This window comes from Platalea leucorodia, assembly GCF_965183815.1.
Source record: "Platalea leucorodia genome assembly, chromosome: 15".
In the NCBI taxonomy this organism is placed as follows: Eukaryota; Metazoa; Chordata; class Aves; order Pelecaniformes; family Threskiornithidae; genus Platalea; species Platalea leucorodia.
Genome location: NC_138837.1, coordinates 7,223,891 through 7,235,958, shown reverse-complemented (window position 1 = coordinate 7,235,958; position 12,068 = coordinate 7,223,891). Strand labels below are relative to the sequence as shown.

The 12,068-nt window shown below is 53.2% G+C and overlaps 2 protein-coding genes across 2 annotated transcripts; one reads left to right on the top strand and one right to left on the bottom strand.

The window, feature by feature from the left end:
- Positions 1-56: 56 nt before the first annotated feature.
- On the top strand, positions 57-6,411 carry TRUB2 (TruB pseudouridine synthase family member 2). The gene is made up of 8 exons (XM_082327396.1): positions 57-156; positions 279-407; positions 520-594; positions 1,166-1,227; positions 1,549-1,630; positions 2,231-2,303; positions 2,733-2,869; positions 3,649-6,411. The coding sequence occupies exons 1-8, from the start codon at positions 60-62 to the stop codon at positions 3,936-3,938; spliced, it is 945 nt and encodes a 314-aa protein (XP_082183522.1). The 5' UTR covers positions 57-59; the 3' UTR covers positions 3,939-6,411.
- Positions 6,412-6,515: 104 nt separating this feature from the next.
- SWI5 (SWI5 homologous recombination repair protein) lies at positions 6,516-10,058 on the bottom strand (the record flags this gene model as incomplete). Its single annotated transcript, XM_082327872.1, has 6 exons — positions 6,516-7,258; positions 7,702-7,796; positions 8,917-9,038; positions 9,546-9,582; positions 9,717-9,840; positions 9,983-10,058. The coding sequence occupies 6 exons, from the start codon at positions 10,056-10,058 to the stop codon at positions 7,194-7,196; spliced, it is 519 nt and encodes a 172-aa protein (XP_082183998.1). The 3' UTR covers positions 6,516-7,193.
- Positions 10,059-12,068: the final 2,010 nt, after the last annotated feature.

The window sequence follows — 12,068 nt, the reverse complement described above, 5'->3', positions numbered from 1 at the left end:
CCCGCCGCCTGCCCCGGAAGCGGCCGGCGGGCGGAGCGGGGCGGAGCGGGCGGCGCGGCATGGCGGCGGCGCCGGGCGGGCTCTTCGCCGTCTACAAACCGGCGGGGGTGGCCTGGAGTCGCGTCCGTGAGGCGGTGGAGACGCGGCTGCTGCGCGGTGAGCGCGGCGGGACCCTTTCCCCTTCCCCCCCCCCCCCCCCGCCCCCGGCGGCGGGACCCCCCTCAGCCCGGGCCCGGGGGCCGCCGGCCGCCCCTGACCGCCCCCCGCTTCTCTCGCAGAGCTGAACGCGGCGCCGGGCCGCGCCCCGCGGCAGCACGTCCGCTTCCTGCCGGCCCCGGCCGGGGCCGACGGCGGGGCGACTGGGCTGGTGGCCACCAGGGTGCCGGTGCTGGCCGACCACCCCCTCGGTAAGGGCCGCGGCGGGGCCGGGGCCTGGGGGGGGGGGAGCGGTGGGGGCCCCGGGGTGGCGGGGCCCCGGGCGGGCGCTGCGGAGCGGCCCCGACGCTGTCTCCGTTGCAGTGCGAGGCCCGCGGTTCAGGCGGCTGAAGATGGGAGCGGGTCACCGGCTGGACGTGAAGGCCTCGGGAGTCTTCGGTGGGTCTCGTCCCGGAGCGGCACCGCATCCCGCCGGCTGCGGGGCCAGGGGTTCCTGCGTGGGGAAGAAGCGGTGGACGCTCAGCCTTTGCACAGCGGTAGCCCCGCGTCTCACAACCCGGGGTGCATAAATGCTAAAACACAGAAGCAACGATGCAACGAGATGCTGGCAGTGCCAGGAGAGGGGAGCAGCCCCTTGCCCCCAGCGCACAGGGCTTTGCTGTCAGACACCGAGCTCCTGCCCTGACACCGTCGGTGATCTGCCACGTAACCCCCGGCCCCGCTCCGCCGCTTGAATTGGCCTCGCTGTGGCCGGCATTGCTGAGCATTTGCCCTGCAGTACCCGGGTGGAAAGTTCTGGGGAAATCCAAGAGCCCTAGTTACAGCCTTCCAGCCTTAATGCCAGGCAATAATTTGGGGGTCTGATTGCGCTGCTCAGACGTGACCTCTAAGGCGACATGGCCCTGTCCAGGGGGGGAGAAAAGTACCGTGAGTGCGCAGTGCTGTGTAAAAGCACGTGGCTCGCTTCCCGTGTGGCTGAATAACGGGTTCCCCATCTTCTGTGTTTCAGTACTTGGCATAGGCCATGGGAACAAGCTCCTCACTGATTTGTACAACTGCCACCTCACCAAGGTAGGTGATGGCTCCGAGGGGCCTCGGAACATCCGAGCGCAACCTCGCGCTTGATTTCTGCCCCGGCGCCCCGGGCTGGCCTCGTGGCGGTGATTCTGCTTCTGAGCCTCAAACTCCCCAAATGCTTTTGAGAGCTTTTTAGGGTTCCGAATTCATCCTTCACGTGAGCGTCCACACGTGGCCGTATGAGCAGAGGACGCTGCTGTCTTTTTGTGCAACATCATCATAACCTGCACTTCCTAGCAGCTGCACGGCAGAATATCGCTACTCAATTGCTTGGCGTGTTTCTTTGATAAATTGCACTCTTTGCCCTTCTTCAAGGTTTACACTGTCGGTGGGCTGTTTGGTAAAGCCACTGATGACTTCTCAGACACAGGGAAGCTAGTGGAGAAGACAACATTTGGTAAGAAACGCAATTGATGTATTTTTAAACAAAAACAGAACACCAAATAGCATTTTCCCTGGTAAATTGCACCTGGCAAAGCATTTAACTGGGTAAATTGCACAGAGACAAAAGGCGTGCCTGCCATGCTTTCTAGTTTTTATTTGTGCATGCAGCCCGTGCGCGGTCCTGACGTTGCAGTCCTGTGCTAAATGCAACCGCAATATATAGAAAGCCAGCGTGAGCCCTGATCGCGGTGCCTGCTGCTGGATTGGGTGGGACCCAGATCTCTCCATAAATCATACCTAGAGATAGCGGTTAGCAGCTTGCATTGAATGAAACTCTTCAAACACCCGGTAAGAGAAACTGGAGCCAACCTCCTGAAATCAATTAAGCAAAAAGATTCTTCCCTTTGTAGGCCAGCGCCGCGCTGCTCTGTGCATTACCACGGCACAGCCAGAAGTGACGCTGCTAAAGCCACCTCTCGGCGGTTCTCATCAGCCCATTTCGACGTGACCGCCTGCCAAAGGGACAGCAATACCCCGACGGCACATTTCAGACTGTCTCTTTCCAGTGTCTGGATGGCTAATTGAGACTTTCTTTCTCCCTTAATATTTGCAGATCATATCACAAGGGAGAAGCTGGAACGGATTCTCGCCGTCATTCAAGGAACAAATCATAAGGCCCTGCTGATGTACGTACCCAACGGGGAAATGCAGCTGACCCGATCTGACTGCCATTTGCTGGTCTTTAAAACAAATGGGATGATTTTGTTTGCCAGAATCAAAGTCTTTCAAGGTTGGAGTGCTAGACAGAAACAGAGAGGTGACTGGTGTACTCTGGTGAGAGGTTGCAGCCCTTGTATCTTGAAATCTCCAGCTATTTTAGGACCTATTAGCTACATTAGGACCTACAAAAATGTCTTGTAGACATGACCAAGTACCTCCCTCCCAAACCGTGCTACACAACTGACTATATATAGCATTAAAATGTATGCAAAGACGCAACACATAAGCAGTTTTAAGAATAAAAATTGCAGCTCTGCTTTATTGGCGAAGATATTTTGAATCCCATTGAAGAGAAGTAGTAAGTGTCTGCTCCGCTCCTTTTTTTCTTTTTCCAGGCATTCTAACATCGATATGAAAACACAAGAGGCGTACGAGCTGGCTGTCAAAGGGTTGATTCGCCCCATGGGAAAAAGCCCTCCGATCATCACAGCAATCCGATGCCTCCAGTTCGCGCTTCCAGAATTCCAGCTAGGTAGGACTGGTACAAAAACTACTGGGGAAGTCTGAGTATATATTATGGCAAATAAGTCGGTAAACTAGTTTCTTATTCGTGATTTAATGCAAAATGAGTTGGTGGGAACTTTGTATCAACTTGTAACTGGTAATCCCTGCAGAAAATTTAATCATTTGTAGTTTCCAAAGTCACAAAAGCATCTCCTCGTTAGATGAACTCTTTAATGTGGTGGAAAGATTTTTTTGGCAGGGCAAGATCTGAAACCCTCACAGTACTGAAGCTGCTGTAGTGAATCAAGCCAGCTGCGCGCCTAGCTCACAGGTTTTTCCCTGCCAGTTCCAGATACAAGACTGAGACAAGAACATTGGCATAGTGAATACCTATGGGGCAAAATTCTTCCTTATCCCAGTGTTTCAGTGTAATACAGTTCAGTGTGGTTTTGGTTTTTTTTTTTTTTTTTAAAGCATAGTTTGCTTTCCTGCAACCAGTCTCCTACCCTTCACGAATTATTTGCCTTACTAAAAAGGTACCTTTTCTTATCCCCTTTGAAATACATGAATTTCTACATTACTCTCCTGTATCTATGGGTTTGTTTTCTAAAACACTCACTTTGGGAGGTGCTAGGACACCCTGCAGTATTCCAGAAAATCAGAGTCCACCCGTGCTGTATCTTAAATAATCTCTTCTACCAAACCAGTTCTTGCAGCATAACTGTGAGCGATGCCTGGATTTACAGACCAGGTCTGAATTTGTGTCAGCGTTCTGCTGCTTCTGACGGAATCTCTCTGTCCTTCTAGAAATCCATTGCTTGCACGAGACTCAGCAGTACCTCCGAAAAATAGTTCATGAGATTGGTCTGGAGCTGAAGTCATCTGCTGTGTGCACGCAAGTGCGGAGAATACGCGACGGTGTTTTCACACTGGATGATGCTCTCCTGAGAACCCAGTGGAACCTGCAGAGTATACGGAATGCAATTCGGGACTGTCAGCTTAAAGTGCAGACAGAGTTAGAGAAAACGCTAGGCCATCAGGAGAGAAGTTGTCTTCCTAAGATGGATGCCGAGATGGCCCGCGCCGCCGAGCGCTGAGCCGGCGCTGCGGAGGGAACGTCCACAAGCAATCTCTGTAGCACAACGACGCAGCTACGCGCTGACAGCGTGATGGACAGCAGAAGGAAAGAGGTTAATTGCAGTTCACTTCCACCCTTTCCTTGAGATGACTTTAATCAGAGAGGCATTTTTTTCACTGACAGGCTGTATAATTTTTTTTTAAAGCATTGCGAACAGTTCATTAACAGGAGTGAGCTGTGCCAAAATTCCTGTTGACTTTGGGAACATTAGGTTGCTAAGGGATATAAAAACCCATCCCCAAATTGTTTAGCAGCAGGAAATACCGTGTCTTACAGAGCTGTATTCCCTTGATTGCACGGGTTTGTATGCTCCTTGCAACTGGCAGCATAACTTATCTACTATATGGATTTTATTTTCCCTCTGCTGTCCTAGAGTATGTTTTTTCCATTAGTCCTGCTTTCAGACACAGAAGAGCTCAAAAATCAGACTAAAAGAGGGATGCGCAGGAGAAAACACAGCTTACGCAAAGCAACGCAAGGAAATGGTTATATCCAGAGTAGGCGTGTGACGAGGGAAGAGGCTTGTAACGGGGACTGATGCACAAGAAATAAAAGTGACCTAAAGGGGAAGAGGCTGTTTCTTGGCTCAGTGCTCATCTGTGAGCACACGGATTCATTTGAAAAAGAGCATGCTGCTATTTTTTTTTTTTTTTCCCGGAGAAACCAAGGGTATTTGGGGTCTTTGGTATCCTGCTCTGCAGCAGCTCCATGCAGACAGCACGTACTGCCCTTCAGCGAAACTCTGTAAGCTCTGTGATACCATTTGTCATCCGTTAGCTCACGATAGCTGGGTCGGACTTAGCAGAAACGCACTTTCTAAATTTAAATTAAAAATCTGAAGTTACACTTACCATTATTACACTCGGTGTTTTTCCAGCTATACGCATGGTTAGAGAGTTTGGAGATTTACTTATAGAAATAGGTAGAAGGGATTTGTTCTATTCCTCTTCTGGATTTGGAGCAACGCCAGCGTATTTTATCCTCCACATAGCTTTTAAGGTACAAGAAATAACTCTGGGAGGAGCGGTAAGAGGGGCCATGATGAAGTACCCAAGTGGCAGAGTCCAACCCTGTCCTGAAGCATCCCAGGAGTCATTCACTTAGACCCTGGAATCTTTCAGTTGCTCTGGGTTTCCCTGCTCTGCACAGAGCAGCCGAACAGCAGCGGAGCGGAGCGGAGCTGTTACCGTGCCAGCTGCAGAGCCACAGGGACTCCCCGCGGGCAGTTTGCTCTTCCCTCAGCTGGTTGGTCCTGTGCGCATCCATCCTCCGTGGACGGGGGACTGGGGCCAGGGCACCTTCCTCGGACCGCCGGCTTGTGCTAACTGAAGTGTAAAGCCATCACCATGGAAGCGTGAGTTCTGGAGCTGGGCAGAACAATTGCACGGCCACAGCTGCAAGTTTTAATGGAGGAGGAGGAAACATGGACTTCTCAGTCCTTAAATAACCTTCAGTAACTTTGGTAATAGAGTATACTTCATCTCATGTGGCTTACACCTAATGCAAATGGAAGGAATTTCTGTACATATTTCCCATTGCAAAAAAAAACATTTCCAGTTGCTTGTGCCATTGCCAGATGAACATTTTGGTTGGAATGCTCCAGGCTAAACCAGTTCTTTCACACAGAAAATACCAGCCAAAACAGCAACGTGGGTTTTAAGAACAAAGTTAGCATTTCCCAGTTCTACCTTTCTTGTGACTTTTTTTCCTCCCCCTAAAACTACTCCAAAACACAGGAGTTTTCCACACTTGGCAAGAGGGGGGTTATGGTGGGGAGGACGTGCCTGTAACCGTACCCGCGAGGGTCCATCCTTACAGGGCCGCAGCGAATACCCTCCAGAGAAGCAGAGCTGCACGTTAGCAGAGCCTTGCTTGAATGAATCACTGAATACAGATCCCTTGTCTGTCCTCCGGCTTTAGACCCCTCCCCAGGGCTTTTGTGGCAAAACAAGATACCTGGTGATGTTTCTGCACCAGGTCCAGAACAGAGAGCACAAAACCAAGTCTCTATTTTCAGCAGCAACCTTTGTGACCGCTTTCTGGTTTCCAAGCACTATGAAGACAGATTCATTTGATTCAAATTTGGAAGTAATGAGCAGACCACAACCTGGGCCTGACTGGAGACCACGGGGGGGGAACTTACTGGCGGGAATGTCTTAGAAGTGAGCAGAAGGACATCAAGCTCGAGTGAAAGAGGGACAATGGATCTGCAGTCGGCAGAGCACTTTATCATTTAGAACTGCACGAAGCAGCCAAATTTAGTCTGTACAGTCACCCTCAATCCTAGCACCTGACATCGAAGCATTCATGCTCTCAACATCATTTTGTGTTTAGGACACCGCTCACTTTCACAGTGACTCTGCATTTAGCGGAGAGCAGAGGTAATTCCGCACCTACCCATTACGTGGTAGTGCTGCCGCACTGCCTCCATTAAGAGCCCTCAGAAAACATTTGAATAATAGATGTTATAGTCATCTCAGAATATAGTTTAAGAATTTGTTCCCGGGTTCATGCAATGTTTGATAGGCTCTTAAAGTGAATTACTGAGAAATGTGATAGCTGCTTTATTCAGACCGGACAGTTCAACACAACTTCACATTTTGCTATTTACTACAGAAATGATACAAAACCTCTAGATACCAGAGCAGTTAAGTACAAAAACACAGAACACCCAGACTTATCCAGATTTGATCATAAAACAAAGCAAAACCCCCAAACCACCACCACTTCAGCCCTCTTCCCTCCCTATTTCTGAGGGTTTTTCTTCTTTTCTTTCAAAGCAGCTATTACATTGCACATTTGTACGCCCGCACTTCCTCTGTCCATTCGGTAGCAGCTGCTGCCACCTGCAGATGAGTGTATCCAAATAGCCCCTGGATGTCGTAGAGAAGCAAAGCCTCAATGGGAAGAGTCTTAAGATCAACCTGAATTAAAACCTTTCCAATAAAAAAAATAAAAATACTGTTGATCAGGTAGTAAACAAAATTATCGGAAGTCCTACATCCCTTTCCCACAAGCAGGAAACAGTTGATAGATTGAACAACTTTCATGTTCCAAAGCTTCCTAGAAATACGGCTGTTAACCCGCACTCTGTTGCAATTCTACATACGTGCTTCTGAGGCCACCTTCTATCAGTTCTAAACCGACACGACACCAAAACATAATGCCCAGTAACAGTCATTTCTGCAGGACGTGGCAGCCTTCAGGTTCAATACTAGTCGCTAAGCTCCAGATCGTATTCGGGGTAGAGCTGCTTTGTAGTAACCCCTCGGATAACAGCTAGAAAAGAAAGAAATACCATTGCTCTCATGAAACAAAGATTGCAGCAGTCAGAAAAGTTGTGTTTTCCTCCCAGTGGCCCCTATCCATCCCACAGAACCTCCCATAGCTAAGAAACCAATCTAAGGTTTTGCAGCTATGCCCGCTGCTTGTCTCAACACTTGTTTTAAGCATATGAAAAACAAAACTGGCACAAATTAATAAGACTTATCAAATTTTGGTCATCCATAACACAGACTAAAATACCAGTAAATAACAATTATTTCACATGTTCAGTTCTAAAAACATCCCAAGAAAATAACAACAGAAGCGTTTGTGCTTTGGGTAATATAAGCCTAGAATTGAAGAATCTTTAAAACAAGCTCGGCCTTTATGGCGTAGTAGCTTCTCTCTGTCTATAGGAAAACACTGATTAAGAAGTTAATAGCCTTCCCCTTCCTTACCCAGCTTGCCTAGCAGCATCTGTCCTGCATCTTTAATATCATTATACTCATGGAGCAGAGAGATGTGCTTCTCCAATTCCTCCAGGCTGTAGCCTCTGCAACAATAAAGCCAGAAAGGTCGAAAATGACACAGCGGGATTGCTGCTGCTGCACAGCAAGTGCTGCCACTACCGACCACACACGGCAAGGATATTTGAGATACCCAAACCTGGCACCTCTAAAGCAGAATCTGAAGGCAGCAAGTACAGTTGCTGCAAGTCATAAACATAAAAGCTATAAACGAGCAGATCCTCGTTTTGAGGGTTTTTGCCACATTCAAGACTTATCAAAGAAAAAGAAAAAAACCAATCCACCCAAATCTCAGAATCAAGGAGAAAGAGGAATAGGCTGTGGTGAATTAAACTTATAGGTATCTCTAATCTGTAGCTAGGGGGAAAAAAAAAAAGGGTTTGTTTATCCCTGAGGCTGAAAACAAAAAAAAGCAGCTTTGGAACAGCCTTTGTTGTTCTACCATTTCCATTTTATGCACTACACTATCTTAGAAAATATCACTCCTTCGCAACGAATAACCCACAGAGATTCCCTCTCTTTAAAAATCAAGCAGCAATCTTATCTCAAAACAGTTGCTAATAAGCAGCTGCCACAGTCATAAGAAACCACGATAAACCAGTTGCGCCATCCTGTACGTGGCACCCATCCTGCCAGAGCGTTCTTGTCTGGAAAACATCTCTGCTTCTTGAACACAAAGGTTTAACCCGCTCGCCTCAGACACAAAACAAGTGAACACTTGATCGAGATGGAACAAAAAAGGAAACAGTTTTATCTGGGACTTGGCAGGTCATACAAGTCACGAGCTCAATTTTAATTCTCACGTGAACAAGCTCTTCTGGTAGCATGATGTGTTGTAATATCATGGTTAAAATTATTTGTTCCCAATTTACACGTAATTACCTCAGCCACATCTGGGGTAAAGTTAAAATCTTCTTATCCAAGCTCATAGTAAAACTTGTTTTGCTTTACCAAATAAACCAGAAAGAATTCCCTCTTGTCTTTAACGGGTCCCACAACTCAAAACAACACTGTAACCAACGGTGTATAGCACCACGATAAAAATGGCATCATAAGAGGTCAGCTTATAGCCATAACTCCTGGACCATATTGGATTTTAAAAATAAAAATAACTGAGGCATCACATTGAGCTTGCCAGGGACATACTCAGACAATAATTGTGCAATTTCCTGGTCTAGAGCAAGGTCTTTCTGTTTCAGCTCTTCAATTTCATTCCGCAGGGCTTCTGCGTTGGCTCCGTTCGGTTGGCAGGACCCCGGAGATGGGATCTGTAGAGCACAGAACACGTTTAACACCCGCTAACGCAGCACCGGGTGAGATGCTACAGTGCTGGAGGGCAGCGACCAGAAAATACACTGTGTATCACTGGATAAAAAGGGAGAAAAAAGAAAAGGAAAACAAATATCTCCTGGGCTGGGCGAAGCTCAGGTTCAATATTTATCAGTTTCGGTAACGCCAGCCCGCTCTGTGTCGTGTCTTACAGCGCTTTGCAGACTTGCGGTGTAAAGGGAGAATAAAAAAGTCACAATTTGGCTTTTCAGAGCAGCTCCCAGGACGACGCAGAGCGAACCCCGGGCCCGGCGGGCAACGGGAGCGTCGCTCCCGGGGACGGGGCTCCCGGCGGCGCCGGGCCGAGCCACCGCAAACGGGCGAGCGGCTGCCGGGGGCCACCGCCCGCCGCCGGCCCCGGGCCCGGCCCGGCGAGGGCAGAGGCCGCTCCCGGGGGGAGCCGCCGAGCAGGGCCCGCCTCCCCCCCAGCCCGGGCGGGGACTCACCGGCGACGTGAAGCTCCGCCGGCCGCCACCGGGGGTCCTGGCAAAGCAGAGCGGCGCCGCGTCAGAGGCCGGACACCTCCGCGGCGGGGCCGGGCCGCGCCGCCTCAGCGGGGGCACGGCCCTGCGGACAAAGCGAGGGAGGGGAGGGGGCAGCGGGGAACCGGCTCCTACCTCCTCGGCGGAGGCCGCGGGGGCGGCGGGGCCGGGCAGCGGCCCGCGATCGGCGGGACCCCCTCGGCCAGGGCTGCGCCTCCCGCCGGCCCGGCGCCGGCTGCGCCGCGGGGCACGCCGGGAGCTGTAGTCGCGCCGCCGCCACCGCCGCGGGGCACGCCGGGAGCTGTAGTCCTGTCGCCGCCGCGGGGCACGCCGGGAGCTGTAGTCGCGCCGCCGCCGCGGAGCACGCCGGGAGCTGTAGTCGCGCCGCCGCCGCGGGGCACGCCGGGGCGGGTAGTTTCCCCCCGTCAGGGCCCTGTCAGGAGAACAAACTTCCCGCTGTGAAGCTGCAGGTGGCATTTCGGTGGGGCGGGACGTAATTACCCCAATTACCGCAGCCCAGGTGATGACACCCGGTGCCTTCAAAAAATGCCTCAGAGCCACCTCAGCCCTGGGGCTGCAGCCGGGACGGGGTCTCAGGAGAGCGGCGGGGTCGCTCACGCAATTATTATTTTTGTAGGGGAAAAGCTGCCGCCGGCTGCCCCGCACGCCCTGCCTGCCCGGGGGAAGCGCTTGCCGAGGGCCCGGCGCCGCTCCTGGGCGTGCCGCCGTACCCCTCCAAGGCCCCCGCTACCAAAACCTCGCCGCGCAGAGCCAGCGCGGCTTCTTGGAGCGGTGCAGAAGGAGCCTCCTTCCCGCAGCTCGCCTGGCCTGGCTGGCGCAGGTAAACGTGTCCCCGCGCGGTGCCGGGCGCCAGCCGTGTCCGGTTCCCTGGGCTGAGCACGCGAGCCAAACTCCGCCGTCGCCGCAGCAAAGGTCAAAGGACTTGGGAAGGCGATCACACACCAGCAAAGCCCAACCGCCCGCGCTAACCCTGACTTCAAAGGGAGAGCTCGGCGATCAAAGCGACGCGCATAAAATAGACAGCTATGCGGGTGTGCAGGACGTGCCCTGCGAAGGGCGAGGGAAGCCTGCCCGGCTCCCCGGGCGGGTTTCTAGCCAGGGGCTGCTCTGGGCAACTGAGTCAGTGCAGGAGCACGGAGCAGCGCAGGGCGTCAGCAGGCAGGAGGAGCGGGGCAGGGTGTCACACACGAGTGGGACAGCGCAGGGTGTCACACAGGAGCGGGTCAGGGTGTCACACAGCAGGTCAGGGTGTCACACAGCGGTGCAGGGTGTCACACAGCAGCAGCGCAGGGTGTCACACAGGAGCGGGTCGGGGTGTCACACAGCAGCAGCGCAGGGTGTCACACAGCAGTGGGTCGGGGTGTCACACAGCAGCAGCACAGGGTGTCACACAGCAGTGGGTCGGGGTGTCACACAGCAGCAGCACAGGGTGTCACACAGCAGCGGTGCAGGGTGTCACACAGCAGCGGGTCGGGGTGTCACACAGCAGCGGTGCAGGGTGTCACACAGGAGCGGGTCGGGGTGTCACACAGCAGCGGCGCAGGGTGTCACACAGCAGCGGTGCAGGGTGTCACACAGCAGCGGGTTGGGGTGTCACACAGCAGCGGGTTGGGGTGTCACACAGCAGCGGTGCAGGGTGTCACGCAGCAGCAGCGCAGGGTGTCACACAGCAGCGGTGCAGGGTGTCACACAGGAGCGGGTCGGGGTGTCACACAGCAGCGGGTCAGGGTGTCACACAGCAGCGGCGCAGGGTGTCACACAGCAGCGGGTCGGGGTGTCACACAGCAGCAGCGCAGGGTGTCACACAGCAGCGGGTCGGGGTGTCACACAGCAGCGGGTCAGGGTGTCACACAGCGGGTCAGGGTGTCACACAGCAGCGGTGCAGGGTGTCACACAGCGGGTCAGGGTGTCACACAGCAGCAGCGCAGGGTGTCACACAGCAGCGGGTCGGGGTGTCACACAGCAGCAGCGCAGGGTGTCACACAGCAGCGGGTCAGGGTGTCACACAGGAGCGGGTCGGGATGTCACACAGGAGCGGGTCAGGGTGTCACACAGCAGCAGCGCAGGGTGTCACACAGCAGCGGTGCAGGGTGTCACACAGCAGCGGGTCGGGGTGTCACACAGCAGCGGTGCAGGGTGTCACACAGCAGCGGTGCAGGGTGTCACACAGCAGCAGCGCAGGGTGTCACACAGGAGCGGGTCGGGATGTCACACAGCAGCAGCGCAGGGTGTCACACAGGAGCGGCGCAGGGTGTCACACAGCAGCAGCGCAGGGTGTCACACAGCAGCGGTGCAGGGTGTCACACAGCAGCGGGTCGGGGTGTCACACAGCAGCGGTGCAGGGTGTCACACAGCAGCGGCGCAGGGTGTCACACAGGAGCGGGTCGGGGTGTCACACAGCAGCAGCGCAGGGTGTCACACAGGAGCGGGTCGGGGTGTCACACAGCAGCGGTGCAGGGTGTCACA